The 18,334-nt window shown below is 41.2% G+C and overlaps 2 protein-coding genes across 4 annotated transcripts; one reads left to right on the forward strand and one right to left on the reverse strand.

Moving 5' to 3' along the window:
• The first annotated feature begins 1 nt into the window (after position 1).
• On the forward strand, positions 2 to 5,291 carry LOC310858851 (uncharacterized protein). Of its 2 annotated transcripts, XM_083765139.1 has the most exons (7): positions 2 to 44; positions 343 to 388; positions 608 to 720; positions 1,826 to 2,402; positions 2,807 to 2,892; positions 4,481 to 4,576; positions 5,116 to 5,291. In XM_083765139.1, the coding sequence occupies exons 3-7, from the start codon at positions 671 to 673 to the stop codon at positions 5,156 to 5,158; spliced, it is 852 nt and encodes a 283-aa protein (XP_083621265.1). In that variant the 5' UTR covers positions 2 to 44; positions 343 to 388; positions 608 to 670; the 3' UTR covers positions 5,159 to 5,291. The 2 variants fall into 2 exon arrangements, with proteins under 2 accessions (XP_083621265.1, XP_083621264.1); XM_083765138.1 differs by lacking the exons at positions 2 to 44; positions 343 to 388; positions 608 to 720 and adding an exon at positions 988 to 1,658.
• A 3,043-nt stretch (positions 5,292 to 8,334) lies between these two features.
• On the reverse strand, positions 8,335 to 12,601 carry LOC310858795 (afadin- and alpha-actinin-binding protein). Of its 2 annotated transcripts, XM_083765058.1 has the most exons (12): positions 12,495 to 12,601; positions 12,338 to 12,406; positions 12,125 to 12,248; positions 11,878 to 11,950; positions 11,430 to 11,577; positions 10,991 to 11,147; positions 10,499 to 10,602; positions 10,141 to 10,302; positions 9,186 to 9,300; positions 8,904 to 8,997; positions 8,501 to 8,602; positions 8,335 to 8,388 (listed from the first exon to the last, which is right to left on the reverse strand). In XM_083765058.1, coding segments are annotated over exons 1-12 (1,251 nt in total). In that variant the 5' UTR covers positions 12,597 to 12,601; the 3' UTR covers positions 8,335 to 8,387. The 2 variants fall into 2 exon arrangements, with proteins under 2 accessions (XP_083621184.1, XP_083621183.1); XM_083765057.1 differs by lacking the exon at positions 8,335 to 8,388 and having other exon boundaries at positions 8,408 to 8,602.
• Between the last annotated feature and the right edge of the window lie 5,733 nt (positions 12,602 to 18,334).

An 18,334-nucleotide genomic window follows, 5' to 3' on the forward strand; every position in this document is an offset into this window, starting at 1 on the left:
TAAAACCTGTATGCATCTTTACCTGGAAAGCCTGGTGAGGCGAGGTTAATCTTTACCCTAAGAGTATCTTTACACTACAGTACCTGCCTGGGAATTATCAATTTATCAAGAAAAGTACAGTGTAAAGTGGAGCGGAGTGATCTATAAATAATCTACTTTCTCAGATCTTTCTCGAATTATGTTTATACAATCATGAATCAACTTTCCATTCCCACTTTTGCCAGCTAACGTTCAGTAACTTCAGTTGCCTTCACAATGTTTTGAAGTAAATCAGCTAGCTAGCGTCGTCAGGAATAGGAACATTACATGAGCTAGTTCATTAAAACGTGTTTTTTCTTTCAGGAACAGAAAATGCCCAAAAGAAAAGTGAAGATCACCTCAGAGACAGGTATGTGTACTCACTCAGTATGATTTTTGTCAACAAAGTGAGCTACCTGACCTTGTAATCCACCAAGGATTGATTGATTGATTCATTCATTCATTTTTATTTTTTTTCACAGTATGCACTCTGGGTACATTTCAAACAAAAGTACAGGTCAATACAAAAACAACAACCTGTTTCCATGCCTCATGTCATTAGTATCTTTTCTGTCTGTCTGTCTGTTAGAAAATCTCCCTCCGCCCCAGCTGAGGTCACTGTCCCTGAGGTCTAAAAAGATAGAACACCCGTATGAAGAAGTTTGCCCATCTGATGATATTTGTACCACACACCCCCAGCAGGTAATTTCAGATTAACTGAGTTAATAAATAAACAACTCTTTCTAAAAATGCTGTGTTTGAAGTTGAACTCCTCTCTCATGTCCTCAGGACACGGAGGAAAATGCCACCACAAGTGCCTCTTTTCAAATTATCAAGGCCAGTGTGCAAGGATGTACCAAGACCGCTCAACTGGAGAAGGGGGAAAAGCATACAATTACCTCCAAGCAAGAGGGTGATGTAGAAGACAAATCTTCAATGGCAGTTAGCGTTTGTGCAGAGAATGTAATAGCTGACACAATGGGAGGAACTGTACTGACATCGCCCTACAAAGATTTTCAGCTCAAGAACCTCACAGTAATAATAACCAAGTCAAGTCATAACGAGGGTGAAGAAAAAGAAGGGAAAAAATCCATGAAGTCTCCAATTCACTTACCAACAAATAATTTGCAGCCTAATCAGCCAGCCTCCCATGGTGGTGAGATCGTGGATGCAGCCTGTCCAAATGTCTGTGAAGAGAGACAGTGCACAGGGGAAAACGTGGACCACAGAATGGAGACAAGCCAAGGAAACGAACAGGTACCTAACAGGCTGTGCATTGGTGATGATGATGATGAAAGGACCGCTGCAGTGGGCTTACCAGCCAAAAAGAGGAGAAGAATGGGAACCTGTGGTCGGACCGAGAAGGAGAGGAGTCACTTCTTAGAGACACAAAACCGTGAAAATACAAAAAGCTGCAGAGATGGAGCTGATCAAGCAGAAATGGCTGTTCGAGATGGAGGAGGCAGACAATGGACAGTTACACTGAAGAAAGATGACCCATGTCAGCATTGTGATAATGAGCCTGACCTGGTGAATGAAGACAGGATTTTGTCATCCTCTGCTCCACCCTCAGAAGGGAGGGTCACAGAGAACTGGGAGATAGAGACAGAACAGCCAGGATACTGTAGTGGAGAGGACAGGTTAGGATCCTTTGTTGAGAGCCAGTGCACAAGGAAACACCTCACTCACTGACTGACAAACTTTTCCCCTCACACACAAGTGCACCGAAGAAGCCAAAACTAAACTTAAATGTATTTGTTTTCACCTGCATAATTTTAACAACAGTGTTTTTTTTTTAATCTCTCAGGGCAGACACAGAAGTCCATGTTTCTATGACTACTTCAGAAATGATGAGTAATGTATTGAACCAGGCTGGTGGAGCTGTATCATGCCCAGAACAGGAGAGCCACCGTGCGGACCCTATCACAGAGCCTGGTCCTGGGCTAGTCATTGATAATCTCAAGAACGATCCAACTGCAGAGAGTAAAGGTGGGCTAGTTATTCCTGTGATTGGGGAGGAGCAAGAACTAGAGGAAGCCACTGAAACTGACACTGAAAAGTGTGAGAAGCAGAGGAAGGAAACGGACGATGGGTGTGGAGCAACAGACTGTTATTCTGCCATCACGCTTATTACAGCCAGCCCTCAGAATGCAGGGATTGAGACAGGGCATCAGGAAGGTGACCAGACATTGTCTCCACAGAGGGAGAGTGTGGCCAGGTATGCATCTATGGAGGCTGTTGGAGCTGAAGCTGTGCCTCAGGATGCAGACAAAAATAGTGATGGAGTCCCATCCACAGAGACTGGTATAGGAGGATTCAATGGCGGTACAGAGGAGCCTAATGAGGTTGCAGCAACACCTAGTGGCCCAGAGGAGAATGAAAACGTGAGGTCAAACATCACAAAAACTGTGATTTATGTGCATGTGTGTGCATGCCTCTGAAGTGTGTTAGATTAGAATAGATGTTTTTATTATCCACAAGGGGAAATTATTTTGCTCAGGTCAGTGCATACATTTTGGACAATACATAAATATCCAAAATTCCAAATACAATAAAACACCCAGCAAAGTACTAGTATAATCATTCTAAGTTTAAAACAACTAGCAACCTAAACTGGACATAAAAAACAATGAACAGAATCAATACACTAACAAACAAACACACGCTCTGACCATCGTGAGTCGCCAGCGTGCAGCGCCTCCGTTAAATTGTGCTGTTCAACTGTGAACTTAATAATAATAATAACCTTAATTACCTTGGCACTCACCCCTTTCCTATTACCTCTTAGGGCTCCCAGACCAGGACCACCCCCAGCCCGTTTGGATCTTGGTCCCCGAGTTACATATCTGACTCTCAGCTGAACAACATTGTGATGTAAGTTAGAGGGTATGGAGTTGTGGATTGGGTGGACACTACTAGTCTTGTGTGGACAGACTGTTGCCTCCTGCAATTTTCAAATGCTTCGTCATACAGTCTGGAGCACGGAAGCTCTGATCATGAGTAAAACATAAAGTGGAAGTGAAGCCTCCTCCCCACTTCCGTTTTGTCTTTACAGTATCCTAATATGAATAAAATCTAAACATATATATATATATATATATATATATATGCTGCTTAGAAATGGAAATAAAAAATAAGGTCTAAAGATATTTTAAAATATATTTTTGTGAACGGAAATGGCAGCTTCCTTACTCTGATTTCAGGAGGTGTAGTTCCAGACTATATAGCATTCTGAGATTGTGGAATAGTTGTCTGGCTATGCGAGACATGGTGGACACAGACACATGTGGAGGAACTCATCACTCCATCAATCAATTAATCAGAGGTGTGTGAATAAGGTCCTCTCAATCTCCATTATGTTATAGTATGGACAAAGTATAGTGACAGCTGGCAGGTGATACTGAAGCTCTAAGTCTAAAGTAACGTACTGAAGATTGAGAAGACCTTCATTTCAGGGACAAGAAAAGCAGAGTGTAGGGGTGCACGATTATGAAATTATGACCGATAACCAATCTCTGATTATTTGCAGGGTCATATCTGCCGATACCGATTCTGACCGATTCCGATATTACAGTATACAGAGGACCACAATGGAAACAAGCCTAAATATACTCTTTTTTTCCCCCAAGTGTCTGTTTTCACTACTGAATGACTACCGAATGAGATGAATATTGAATACACAAATTAAATGTAGAATTTTAAGCTATTGACGGTCACATTATTATTGCATCATCAATATTGGTGAAAATAATTATTTTGAGGCCGATTCCGATACGCTACCGATATATCGTGCATCTCTAGCAGAGAGCCTTTGAAGCCATTTTAGGTAGGCTCATTCACTTATCCAGCTAGACCCTTACTTAGAATCTTATAGAATATTATTAATCAATCAATTTTGATTCATATCAAACATTAACATTTCAATGCATGGTAGTATGAAATAAAGTAAAATAAAGTTCCTGCTGTGATCAAACAGGGCCATCACATATGTTTCAAAGCCACCTCTGTAACCCAGCCTGTATTGAAAGTGCTTTATTCTGTGAATTCAGTTAATTACCCAACCACCATTGAGATCCTTCAGATAATCTGCCCTGGGAGAAAACTTCATCAAGGCTCTGCTTTTTCAAATGGTGTCTCAGAATTTGAACAAACTTCTTGTTGATTCAACAGTGCTGTTGGAGAGAGCAGTATGGAGAAGCTCTCAAGCATGTTGGGGCAGTTTATAAAATACAATGTGTCCATCTTCTCACTGCTCCTGTCAAACTATCTTCAAGACAGACAAATACACTGGTGGCACAACTAGGCTTGCAAAGTACATCTTTGTGATGTCACTGATCACATGACCCCAAGTTCTAGGCTAAACGGAAGTGCAGGACTTATTTATTATTTCCACATCTCTAAGGTATATTAGATCCATAACATCTGTAGTAGCCTCTTACACTATACCTTCTCCCCTGTCTAGTGAGGTAGAGAGGGATGGAGCTCCTGGTTCTTTAGACGGCCATGAAGATGCTACAGAAGTGGTCTGTGGGATGATCAAGGAACTCTCTGCACTGAAGTATGTAATACTGTAGCTGTTCTACCCTCACCCATTTCCAATCAGACATGTTATGCATCTTACAGCCAGTTTTTTGTACCCATGAATTGGATCTGTGCTTTGGTCTTTCAGGGTTAAATTAATGAACACTTATTTTACTGTACTACAATACTTTCCATTCAACCAGCATATGAAGGCTCAAGGCCTTCACCTGATTAGACATAATAGTTTAATTTAATGTAAATAAACATTACCTTTAGAAATTCCATGATTAAATATTTAAAAAAAAACACTTAAATGTTACATTCACTTCAACTCAAAAGTAGCTTCAACACCACCCAGTTAATTTCTGCCTCTCTCCTCCCTGTGGTGACCTTTTGACTTGTGCCGATTGGTCAGTGTTCCAACTGCTCTTAGACCATTGCCTGTTTGATTGTAAAATGTAGACTGCCTGGCACCATCTGCCTTTACCTCTATATGATTTTCTAAGCTTAACAGGCAAAAATGGAAATAGCAGACATTGCCTTCAATTACGTGACTTTACCCACTCTACTTTCTAGTTGGATTGTAATGGTCGCCCATGAGGAGTTGGGAAAACTTTGACTGTGACCCATGCTCGGACTAAATCCAGACCCAGGACAAGATTCAAGTCAAGAGCACCCCCACTTTTCAACTTTACCATCCACCCTGTAAACCTCATTCCCTAAGTTCAGTCAAGTTAATGTTTGCTATACAGTTTCTAATGTTCACTTTTATAGTCATGTTAGCTATACACTAGTTTATAATGTTCACTTTTATATGGTTTGATGACCTTCATTGAATAAACATTGTTTAAATAAATGTCATGTTCTGCTGTGATTTGTTCTATAGAGACATCTCGATAGAGACGCTAGTTGTCAAAAACAGAATTGAGATCACACAAGTTGTCATTAAGATATATTTTAACAAACACATTGACCAACAATAGCACACGCACACCTGAGTAATTGTTGACTATAGTAAGCACACTTACATTATTTAAAATATTTAAAATGCTGACATGGTGATATGCATCTGGCCACCACTTTAAAATAAGTAAAAACAGTGACTACAAGCCTACATCATTTTTTTTCTCACCCCAAAAACAAATAGGGTTGTCGTTCAAAGAAAAGCTTAACATTATTGTTAATGCCTAGTAGCTAGCCTACAATAGGCAAATCAAATGGTAAACACCACATTTGACAAGTAGGCCTAAACCAACACAAAATCGACAGCAAACACATGCAAATAGAAACGATAAAATCAAAATGAGTAAAGATAAATAAACATGCTTTAAAATACGTTAAAAAAAACAGTTGACAAAATAAATACACAGCAAACGAACATGCAAATGAAAACCACTCATATCAAAACAATATTAGGCTAGAGAAACACACGTATAAAGATAATTAAAAAAAAGAGAGCCAACAATCTCAGTTAACGCTGGTGGTCTTATGTGAACTTCTGTTGCTTTTGCGTGGATCTGGTGTACACCGAGCTGTAGAAGCTGTCGACCAGGGGACAGAAACGCTTGGTGTGAGCCTGGGCCCCGGTGGCCCCACAGAGGGGACAGACATACTGTCGCAAAAATGGACAAAGCACATCTCCAACATCATTCTTAAGGCAGTGGGAAGTGAACACGGACTCTGCTTCCCCGTTATGCTTGCAGAAGCTGCAGCACCTGCGTTCCAATGGCTCCAGTGGTGGTCCCTTTCCACTCTTCTTATTGCGCTCCTTGAGGCCCCGGGTGCCCGCCGGTTTGGGTGGATGGCCTGGAAGCTTGGCTTCCACCTCACTTCGTGCGTCGTGCAGAGAACCGAGCGCGGTCCAACGGGTCCCCACTGTGGGTGGAGGCTTGGATTCCACCTTACTTCGTGCGTCATGGAGTTGGAGAGAACCCATCGCGGTCCAAAGCTTGGTAGATTCGGGTAGAAGAGGCTCCTCGAATCCCACCCCACTCCGTGAGTCATGGCGAGGGCCTACCGCGGGCCAAAACACCGGAGCTGTGGGTTTGAGAGGCTGGGATTCCATCTCGTTCCGTGCGTCATGGCGAGGGCCCACCGCGGACCATGGCACCGGAGGTGTGGGTAATCCGGGTATAAGAGGCTGGGATTCCACCTCGTTCCGTGCGCCATCATGAAGATATTGGAGAGGAGAACCTACCGGGGTCCAACGCCCCGGAGGTGTGGGTAATCTGGGGATAAGAGGCTGGGATTCCACCTCGTTCCGTGTGCCATCATAGAGATGTTGGAGAGGAGAACCTACCGGGGTCCAACGCCCCGGAGGTGTGGGTAATCTGGGGATAAGAGGCTGGTATTCCACCTCGATCCGTGCACCATCGTGAAGACTTTGATTGATTGAAAGACTTCGGAGAGGAGGATAATTTGCCAATGGAGGGCCAACGCTGGCTTCTGAGATGTCGCCGCTCTGATACACCGTGTTTAGATGCAAAGGCTCCATCTCGCTACAAAGTTCTTCAATGTCCCTCTGCAGCAAGGCCTGACTGAAACGTGTGTCAGCAGCGGCGACACGATTCATCTCTCGAACCGTGTCTGACAGACGCATGTAGTCTCGCCATGGCTGGAAACTTTTATTGTTCGACTCCATGAATAGCGATAGATATTGGCAAACACCATTCATTCTATCGATAAAACAACTTTTGTCCCTGGTTTACTATTCTTCTTACCCTTCAACGAACTGTGTCACAAAAACTTCTCCTCACACACGTCTGGCACGCGCAGGTTTATTGATTGGTAATTGTCTGCATGCGGTAAAGTTCACGCCCCTACAAGTGAGGCGCCAATCACATGCATGACCCTACATGCCTACAACATGTATCAGCATGCTTTGCAGACTGACAATTTAAATGTTTGACCACTGTTATGTTAGTACTTGATTGGGATAATATGTAGCCTATATTACTAGGGACCGTCTAGGATTGATATAGGATAGGATCATGTCATTTTGTGTCTCTAACCTAGCCCTGAAATTACATATTCCAGTGGGAAAAAAAACATTCTCATAGCCATTTAGTTGCAAAAAAACCCACTTCACCTTTACTATAAGCAACTCATCCTGTCATCCAGAACTTCACATGGAAACAATTCATACATGTGATGTGCCTCTTGCCTTTTAATAGTGTGTGACTGGAATGCTGGATGTCAATGAACTGATACTGCTATAGCCTGCTGTGTACTTGTATCACCAACAGTTGTGGTCTGAGTTTTTCCAAAAAAGAAAAACAGCACTTTTCTGCATTACTACTGAATACATGGTCAGGGACCACATAGGCCTACTATGCCTCCACAGAATACACAAGTAGTAGGCAACAGGCATTGCATGTAGCTCTGTATAGGTGATGAATATCTCCAACCGTACTGTATGGACAATTTGCTAGATGCAAGGCTTGCAAGCCCTTGGTTTGCAGAGACTTAAGCTGGTCAGAAATAACTTGTGGGGTAGCCTGGCCCAGCTTGTGTGATATCTGGTCTAGAGCCCCCCCCCCTCCCCGGTAGAAAACGGCAGAGAACCGATGTCACCTAAATTGGAGCGACACACCTCTGCACAGTTATTGGTTAGCACAATATAAGGAAGTGGGCTTCTATGCCAGATCTTTTCTTTTAGAGCCAAATGCAAACGAAAATAAAAGCCTGGGTACTGAAGCTACATGTGGGTGTGGGGTAGCATGGGCTTTGGAGTGGTTAGAAATGTTAGAATGCTAGAAATGTCGGTGAATGCTATTATCCCAACCAATTGGTTGTAATCTGGAAAACGTAGAGAAATGTATTAATCATCATCCATGTCTCAAATCAGCTCTGAATCAAAAACACAAGATGAAAAAAACAAACACTTTATTCAAAATTCACATTAAAAATGTAAGATATCACAGGAACAGGTTCTGTCAGGTCATCCACAGTTCCACTCAACTAAAATGACAGGTCTAGGTTTTGAGCATGGGGTGTTTGCAGCAGCATCCTCTCACTTCCATCATTACAGTGCTCTTCTGCATGGGGTTCATCGTCTCTGGCTCTGAAGATAGTTTTATAGGACCCAGTCATAATGAACAACTTGCATGTCTAGCCAATTGAATCTTTTACATTTTTAAATCATCAACTACCATACTGTTACAGAGAGTCAAAACTTTTCCGGCAATTGAAATGGTGTTCTGATTACTTATGGATTATGGCATAAAGGACTTAAATTGTGAAGTCTAAGGAGAACACCAACATCTGAATAGCATTTTGAAAATTGTGGTTACGTTTCTTGTGACCATCATGGGTTTCCATGAAACCATACGATTTGATGAATTGCACAATGCTGCTTAACTAACCTGTTGCAGTAGGAAAGACCTAGGACATAGTAGAGGTCAGGAGTTGCAGGGGTTTGAACTCTAATCTTTTGCTGAACCCATCTTTCAGAGAACCCTGCAGGAGGACTGATCTGTGACTCTTTGGGTGAAGGTGTGATATGACAACAGCCAGAAACAATCATAGGCCCCGAAACAGAGATATCTGCAAATAAGTACGTTATGTTTTTATATGTTACATTATGTTTTTGGGGCTTTTGCAGTGATATGAATGAAGGACTGGAAAAAAAGAAAATACATATTCACCGAGGGCAGTGCTCTCCCCCCTGTCGCTTACATGTGCTCCTTTACCAGAGAGTGGCGAATCACACAGAAAGTGCTGCTTCAGTAGAGAGCCTTTCTGTTGATCAAAGTCATGCCGCTGTACAGGCAGATGGGTGCACAAACTCAGAAAACAATTTATAGTAGAAACAAAGATATATTTTTCTACTGCCTTAGGAAAGTACGAATTATAGCCAGTATGTTAGCCAGAGTCACAGGACTCCATAAGAAAATACTACGTCTTGAGGCCTTTGCCACAAATACTCAAAACTAGAAAAAAAGTGCCCCTTTTGCATTTTCTACCTAGCACCCCCACCCAACTGTCTCCATCACTTTAAAGGTACATTCAGTGATTTCACTTAATTCAAATATCACTTATTTTTTTGTTTTGTTGTGATAATCCTCCCTACTATAGAGTGTGCTGGCCATATAAGGAGTTCCTCCCTGTCCCCAGTTAACCCCTGGGGGTCAAAAAAACCATAGGTTTCGGTTTTGACTCTCTATCCTGATAGGACGAAAGGCTGGGTCCCACAGCCAAAAGCGAAACCTAAGGTTTTTTGAGTGAAATCACTGAATATACCTTTAAACTGACAGGGTGTGTAGAAGTCCAATTTTCACTTGTCGAAATTTGAAATTAGCCTTGCACCATCCCAAGATGGATCTATGCAGTCTCTCCCAGGCTAGGTTTCCCCTGAAGCCCATGTTATTAACTAGACATTGTTTTATGTAAAACTGTGGGAACATGAACACAAACACACAGGGCTCTCCAATTCTAGTAGAGAGTTCATCATGCAGAGTCGCAGACACTAGCTAAATTCAATATTAATCAACAGGAATCTGTTTAATAGTATTCCGTTACAAGAGCTGTTTTGGAAGTGATTTTGTTACCATATACCTATGTCTTTAAAACAGTCAGTTAAAACTCTTTCTTCCGACTCACCTCACGACTCAATTTGATGGCAGCCTCTGTGAAATTATGCCTTTCCCTCTCAAAAGTCCTCCTCTGGTGAGCCAGCTCTGCCCAGCGCAGCTGTAGTCTCTCACACTCCTCCAGGACATAAGAATCCTCCAGGACTGGCAGGGCAGGCGAGAAAAGGCTATCCTACAAATACATATAGCAAAGGATTGTACCTTAGCAATTTTAGAGTGACAACCCCCCCCCCCTCCCCCAGTTATACTTTTCTCCACAATTTACCCCTGTGTGACCTGGACACCCCAAATCAACAATTAAAAGTAGTGTTTACACAGTATAGCTTAATAGTTAATATTGAGGAGTGTATTACATGATGGGTTCTCACCTGTAGCAGCTGCTGCTGTAATCTGATCAGCTCCTGGCTTGCTTTTAGTTCGGATTCTAGCTCCAATAAAAGCTTGTCCTGATCAGAAGCCATAACATCGTTACCTACACAGACAACCCCAAAGAACATATTCTCTTACACCAGTATTAGACTGATTTGCAGGGCTATAGAAAAAGCTCTTAACCACTAAAACGTAAATGGTGAAAATACCCATCGTGTGATTGTGAGCAAGTAGATATTTATTATTTTTTGAAAATAAATGAAATTTGCCCAAAATAGGGAAGCCAGATTTTAATGTGTTTAAAAACGTGTGCTCCAAGTTTGAATAATATTAACTGACACACACACACACACACACACACACACACACACACACACACACACACACACACACACACACACACACACACACACACACACACACACACACACACACACACACACACACACACACACACACACACACACACACACACACACACACACACACACCTGTGAGGAGGAAGTCTTGTAGTCTCTTCTGCACTTTCAGCCAACCCTGCACTACACCCCCCGTCACATGTTGACCCAATGCCAGCTCTGACTGGACTAGGCTCTCCTTATCAGTGTCAATGTGGACATCTTCCTCATCCCCACAGTCCAAGACAGTCTTTACAAATCAAAAACAACAATATTATTAATGACCAATTGGTGAAAAGGTGACCACCAGCGCCATGAAGTCATGTTTTCGGTGGTCACTGGTCACCTCTTCACCGAAAACTGGACTATGAATTGGCCTTAAGCCACTAGTAGTGGCTCAATTAGATGGCAACTATGCTTAGTACCTAAGCACAGTCCACAAGATGTCCTAATGTGGCTCTTGACGAATAGTGTCATTACTGCCACGTCCAGGCTCAATTGTAATAGCTTCTCCATCCCACTCCCCACTTACCTGCTGCATGTGGGCTCTTACTGCGTGGAGTAGAGTGGTGATACTGTGCCGGAGCTTCATGGCTTCTCTGAGCTCTGCTCCTTGCCGTTCCAGCATCAGACGAAGTGCTGCTGTCTCTTGCCTAGCTGCAGAGGTGTGAGAGGAGAGTCTAGGAAGAGGAAAAGGACACAACTGAAGGTGTTCTATAGTGGTTCCCATCCCTGGTCTTGGACTTGTATTCTGTCAGGTAGCTAATGGCATTCACCTGGTTTTCCCAGGTCCATGATTAGACATCCAGCATTAAAGTTTGTGATAGAATAGGCTTGGAATATGCTTTGTGCAGCTACATAATGTATTTGTGACTTCTGTATGATTCATGTTGTCTGTGTCTAGTTCTTAATAATATGATTAATGTTGTCTGTGTCTAGTTCTTAATAATATCACATCAGCAATAACCAACCTACTGTACCTTCCATTAGACTGGGCTGATTTGCCTGCCTGATCTCTCCTCCCTCCAGGTAGAAGGTTCAGCACCTCTATGGCTAGACAGACAAGGAGCATTGTACAGATCAAATATCTAAGTGGTGTGTGGGGAAAATATGTCCACACTCACAGAAAAAGAAAAAGATACAATAAAGAAATCAGTTGAGTAGCCTAGGTATGAATTAAATTGATGATTGATTATAATTAATAGATGCAATGTATGCAAGTCTCACAGAGGCCCCTCTGCTTGTGTTTGTCAGTGAGCTGAGACAGTCGTTCCTTGAGTCTGTTGCCGAGTTGTTCTTTCTGTCTCAACTCTGCCTCCTGCTGGTTACACTGCAGCTGCAGACGGGTACTCTGCCAGAGGAAGGAGATAGATTAGGGGAGTTCCTGAGGGAATAGAGCCATTATGCAATGTGTCATGTGCACAAACATGCACGTCTTACTTTCTTTCTCTCATGTTGCAGCATCTGCTGAAGCCTGGCCACATGTTGATCGCTCTCTACAAGTTTCCCCTATGAGAAGAAACCATTTGATGTTTTTTTGTTTGTTATCGTAGTGTTTGTAACCTTTTAGTTACAGATACTAATATCTCTTACATACCTCGAGTGAGAACAATCGGTCTCTGTGTTCCTCCCCGTCTGTCCCCACTGAGCTATGGTAGATCTCACTCAAAGGAGAACTGGGCTCCATTCCATGGTTCATGTCAGTATAATCAATGTAGATCTGAGGAAAAAGGCAAGAGGGACAGTCAGGCAGTCAGAGATATGTAACCGAATGATGACACAAGAATTTAAAAAAGGGAGCCGATTGCTCTACGTTTGCACTGTGTATTGATCAATAGAACAATGTGTTTACATCTCAGTGAAATAATACTCTCAACCTCTTCTCTGTGGGCCTGGGACAACTCTTCTCTGACCACACCTGGGAACCATGTTGTGACATTAGACATAAACTATAACATTCACATGAAATACACATATACCTGTATTCACTGTTCTATAATGTTTTCCTTGTGCCAACATCTTTGAAGAACACAATATTAAACAAAAACATCAGGATAAGAGGAAATGTTTTACCTGAACAAGTCAACTTTTTCCAGGTGATGGTATTTTTGGTTAATGAGGTTAATCTCAACAGACCATGTGCTTAAAGATGGCAATGCAGTAGTTTCACTTCACAACTGACTGGCAACTGTGTAACAAATAATCTTTTCTCAAAAAACATTTTGCAGTGAGTGTCATATAATTGATTGAGACTGGTAATCCACAAAGGAAAGCCAAACACCAGAGAAGCTCAGTGATTTCAGGTGAGCAGACCTACAACCATAGGGGTCCTACAACTTATTGGCTGTGTCAGACCAGCAGCTCATTGGCCAGGTGACACGTCTAGCCCCTCCTGTTTTAAATTGGCAAAATGTAACACAAATGGCCTGGGAAGAAGCCAGCCAATGAGGCTGCTTTTCAGTTCCGTCATCAGTGGTAGTACATTACTTAAGTACTGTTGACTTGAGTATTTGCATTTTCAATGTAGCCTTAGTAAAAAGTACTTCACTGTACTTTTTACTCCAGTACAGTTACACTTTAGTTACTAGTTACTTTCTAGATTCAGATTACAAAACATACATTAGTTGGCTATTAGAACTACAATGTGTACATTGTACAAGCTCAATGTGATCTTGTAGAGCTGCCATTTTTGATGTGATACTTTTGTACTTTGAATGTAGGCCTTTTGCCTTTTACTTTAGACTGTGACCAACTGTTTTTACTCAAGTAAAAAAATCTCAGTACTTCTTCCACCATCATACACATATTATGATTTATTTTGCTACTCGGATCTTCAGCTTGATAGTTCATGTGTAGCAAACATTTAGTGGCAATAGGAATAATTGTGGCATCCATTCAAATTGTTTGATACTCAAAGTGGGCAGTATGAGTAGTATGCATCTGACATGCACATTATAATAGGCATTAGACATACATACACAATGCTCAAGTGATCAAAAAAGTAATTTAATAGTGTCTGAAAAGCCACCAACAGTATAAAGTATTAAGGCAGATTATGTGTTTTTACAGCAGGTTAATGCAAATGGTGTATTATTACAGTGTTGAAAATGGTTACTCTAGTTTAAAACATCAGTGTATTTAGTTTAATTGCATATAAGATGTGAGCATTTGCCGTTTAACAATGAGCTCATGTTTACTTTTATTTCAGATGAATGTCTTTAAAATGGGTCAATATCAAAATATTGTTTTAGCCAATTGATATTTTAAAATCATATTCAGGCAAATAAACCAAATAAAATCAATGTCTTCAATGGAATTCACAAATTTCCAAATAAATACATGTGTCATCATGTACATCAAAACAAAAGGCATACAAGACAAAAATTGATAGCCATACAGCATAATCGTTCGTCGCTGTGGTGCAGAAAACTTGTATGTCAAAACCTTTACTCTTCAGGAAACACACTGGAAAATAACTTGTTATTTTGGTCACAAGCTCTTGCTAATACTTTTCATTCATTCAATATTTGTATTGAATGAACACTCAACACTGACTTTCAAAACGTTGCGAGAATAGCCAATCTGCAAGAGTCTCGTATGACAATGGCGATTAATTTATGTAAATATGGATACACGGTTTCTGCCGGCAGCAACGATACAGTAACATCAGATGACAACACTGATATGATTCCTAATGTTAGGTTTGATACAACTACTATAAATGTTGGGTAATGACTGATTGTGCAGAGTAGAATAAAATGTCAAATGTATACACATACAGTATGTGTACCTCTGTGGGTGTACATTGCATACTTTGAGTGTAGCACTTTAAAAACACATTTTGTTGACCATATTTGTCAGTTTACTCTACAGACACATCTGTAGTGTACTGCAAAATACATAGGAAAATATTATACATAGTACAATTTATACATAGTACAAGCAGCCCTCATTCTGGAGAGCACCAGCTTTGTAAGTGTTTAATTTCTCCCAAGAGTTTTAATACACGACTACAGTCCGAGCCCACAACATGGGCGGACATTAAACTTAGGGCTGATATAATTATTTATCACTGCAGGGTAAAACAATAAATTATTACTAAATTATGAACCGAGTGGTGGTCATGATTTCTCCTCAGTTTAGGAATATTATATATTAGTTTGGCACTGTAGAACATTCAAGGTGTATTTTTTTCAAACCGTTCGATTAGGCAGTCCTAACCAAACCATTACATGTCCCTTCATCCAAAGGACTTGCTTACAGTGACATCAAGTAGGAGTAGGACAGAAGACGACAATACAGGTGATAAGAAGTCAAACGGCAGGAGACTTCCATGATGCTTTCTGCTCTAATAATCTTCTCTGAAAAGAGAGAGTACACAATAAGACAATTCCCATTGTTTAAAAGTGCAAATGACTTGACGTTACTAAATGTCAGTATCATGTCAGCAAACTCTAAAATAAAAAAAGACGGCCACTGAAAAAGACCCCTAAATGACACCAGGCGCGTAGCGCGGGGGGGGGGTTGCTTCCCCGGCCGATAGGTGTGAAGTGTGAACGGTTTGGGTGCATGCTCTTTGCTATACTAAACAGAAATTTGCATGCGCAAGGGCTGCCAAAGTATATAGGCTATCTTTTGTTGTTTTTTCACAACCTCTCTTCGAAGTTAGACTGGGCCAGCTCTAAACTGACTGGACCGGCCGGTGAATGACACTTGCAGGAATGCAAGTTCAATCTCCACAAAGTGTCTCCAACCATTATGTCCTGTTGAGGTGATATAGGGCTGTCACCGTGGTAAATAGTATTTACCATTGTCTAAATACCAATAATCAAAATACGGTTAATGCATTATGGCCAAAATACATCTTAATGTTTTATTCTAAAGGCTCATACATAGTCTGGATTTTCGGTGATGGGGTGACCACCGAACTACAACATGACGTCACGAGCCGCGGTGAAGAGCAAACCACCGCCACCGCTCCAGCACTTCTCTGTTTTTACTCACCACCGCTCAACGTTATTTCAGCTCCGGTGGTCAGCTCACCACCGGAGCGGTGGTCACCTCACCACCGAAAATCCAGACTATGAATAGGCCTTAAAGTTTGTAATAAAATAATGGAAATGTTTCTAAATGTATGAACCTTTCTCATGATTATGACGATTAAGAAAATGAATTACAATTATCTCGATTAAGTAATAATTGTGACAGGCCTAAGTGTCAAGACACCAAACTTAAGCTTTCTAGTACAGAACTTTTACATGTCACGTAACATAACTAAAAGTAATACCTCAAATGTATGATGTAAGCACAAGATACCTTAGAAGAGTGAGCAGGACTTGGGGGGTCTAAATGGATTATCACTGGAGGGGACTCCCACCAGAAGAGGATCCTTCTGTGCATTTTGCAGACAGAAGTTTCTCAACTCAGTAGCAGCTTGTGACACCTAGAGAGACAGTTAAAACTTTATTGATATTACTTAATGAATCAATCTGCATGCATGATCTCAGGACAACAGAGTCCACACATTATTTTAAACTAGTGTGTGTGTGTGTGTGTGTGTGTGTGTGTGTGTGTGTGTGTGTGTGTGTGTGTGTGTGTGTGTGTGTGTGTGTGTGTGTGTGTGTGTGTGTGTGTGTAAATCATAGGCACATTTTAGGACTTAAAACATAATTCATTTCTCACTCTGTTCCATACCTAGGCTATTTCGCACTCCCAACACATACATACACTTAGCTATGGACCAGAGCTAACGTACACTGTTGTTGGCCACTTGGCCTACATCTTTTGCATAATATTTGCAAGCAACACGCGAGATGTGTTATAGATATAGTGTCAGATAACTTTTAAAACGTAGCTGAATATGAAATGTTGAATCTAGATTCAAGTTCTGTTCTACAGCTGGTCCAAAGGAAAGCTCCAGAGTTAGGCTATTTGTTTTAGATAACTATTAAAACAATTAATTAATGGAATAATTAAAATTGCTCTAGATTATTATTAGACGAAGAGCTATGCGGTTTTCGATTTTATACAATAGTAGTAAGCCTACTAAGCCAGCTGGGGATGCAAAATTGATGGTCTATAAATTGTTTAGTAAGTTCGTTCAGCAATGCTGGTGATGAGATGAACTGTCAATGTGTAGCGATGCTGATGATGACAGTGGAACTGTCAATTTCACAGGCAACAACATATTTAGTAAACGACAGAAACAGTGGAGTTGTTTCCATCGTTCAAGTTCGCTGCCCCCAGCTGGCTTCCGCATATCTAAGTCACTGTTTGTGTTGACGAGTCCATACCTTCATTCTCCGGACGCTGGCCTCTAGTCGAAGCTGTTTCACGGCCCTTTGAGCGACGACCAAGTTGTTGTTTGCATTATTGTTTGACATGACAGCGAATGTGTCGATCCAGTGAAGTTCTGGTGTAGAGTAAAAGCTCGCTCCGGCTAGTCGAACACATCTATGGAGGTCCCGCCCTCTACATACGCATGAGTTGTTCTAATTGGCTGCGGGTCAATCCATCAAAACGTACCCCACCCTTTCCGTTAATCCAGTAAAAAATAAGAAATACATTTGCCAATATTTAATTGAATTTGAGACACATCAAATGAAAAAAAAAAATAACATTAAAAAAATAAAAACAGACACATAGGATAATACAAAAAGCACACCGAGACAGTAACAAATTAAAAAGTGAAATCCATATGTCAGTATTAACCTGTAGGTGAAGGTGTGGGCCACCCTGTGGTATAAGACAACTCGTCTAATATTTGAGCCTCATATCTATCCTAATATGAGGACTTTAGAGACAGTTTACCTGGGCTGGTTCCAGTAACAGTCTGTATGACCAGGACTAAAAGAACACCTGCCATTCTCACCATGGAAACCATCCTGGAGACGTGACACAAACCTTCTGAAAATATACAATACATATATTTGTAGACAGAGCAATATAAAAAAGAACTGGCATTGATTGATTGATTGATTGATTGAAATATTTATTAACAGTTTGTAGAAATTACAGTACATTTTAAGCACAAACTCAATACAAAGACTGTTAACTGTGAGTGGACGACCCAATTAAGCATTACACTTGTTTACAACAGGGTCCACATTGTTCAATTCATCAAAACATTTAGAGACATACAAACATTTAGAGACATACAAATAGACATTTCTATGTAGCTAAAGAACAGAACAGGAATTCATCATATAGGAAGCAAAAAAGGGAAAAGATACATTATACTGTAGTGAGGGGAAATGGGGGTGGGGGGGGGGTGGGGGATTCAGATTTTACAGAGGCCAGTTTCGAATTGCAGCCATCCGTAGGTGCCCTTTGAGAGCGGTTTTGAAGGAGTCAAGGGATTCACATGTCTTAATGACTGTTGGTAGGGCGTTCCACATTTTGGTGGCATAGGAGCGAAAATAATTTAGTCCCTTGTTT

This window comes from Protomyctophum parallelum (genome assembly GCF_964188405.1).
Source record: "Protomyctophum parallelum genome assembly, chromosome: 5".
In the NCBI taxonomy this organism is placed as follows: Eukaryota; Metazoa; Chordata; class Actinopteri; order Myctophiformes; family Myctophidae; genus Protomyctophum; species Protomyctophum parallelum.

What these genes read in the sequence shown, in the direction of transcription:
- LOC310858795 (XM_083765058.1), bottom strand. Translation starts at nt 12,596, where the DNA reads ATGAACCATGGAATGGAGCCCAGTTCTCCTTTGAGTGAGATCTACCAT. An exon ending in TAAGAGCCCACATGCAGCAG is followed by an intron (nt 11,148 to 11,429) that starts GTAAGTGGGGAG and finishes TGATTTGTAAAG; the next exon opens with ACTGTCTTGGACTGTGGGGA. An exon ending in ACAAGACTTCCTCCTCACAG is followed by an intron (nt 10,603 to 10,990) that starts GTGTGTGTGTGT and finishes TTGTCTGTGTAG; the next exon opens with GTAACGATGTTATGGCTTCT.
- LOC310858851 (XM_083765138.1), top strand. Translation starts at nt 997, where the DNA reads ATGGGAGGAACTGTACTGACATCGCCCTACAAAGATTTTCAGCTCAAG. An exon ending in TACTGTAGTGGAGAGGACAG is followed by an intron (nt 1,659 to 1,825) that starts GTTAGGATCCTT and finishes TTAATCTCTCAG; the next exon opens with GGCAGACACAGAAGTCCATG. An exon ending in GCCCAGAGGAGAATGAAAAC is followed by an intron (nt 2,403 to 2,806) that starts GTGAGGTCAAAC and finishes ATTACCTCTTAG; the next exon opens with GGCTCCCAGACCAGGACCAC.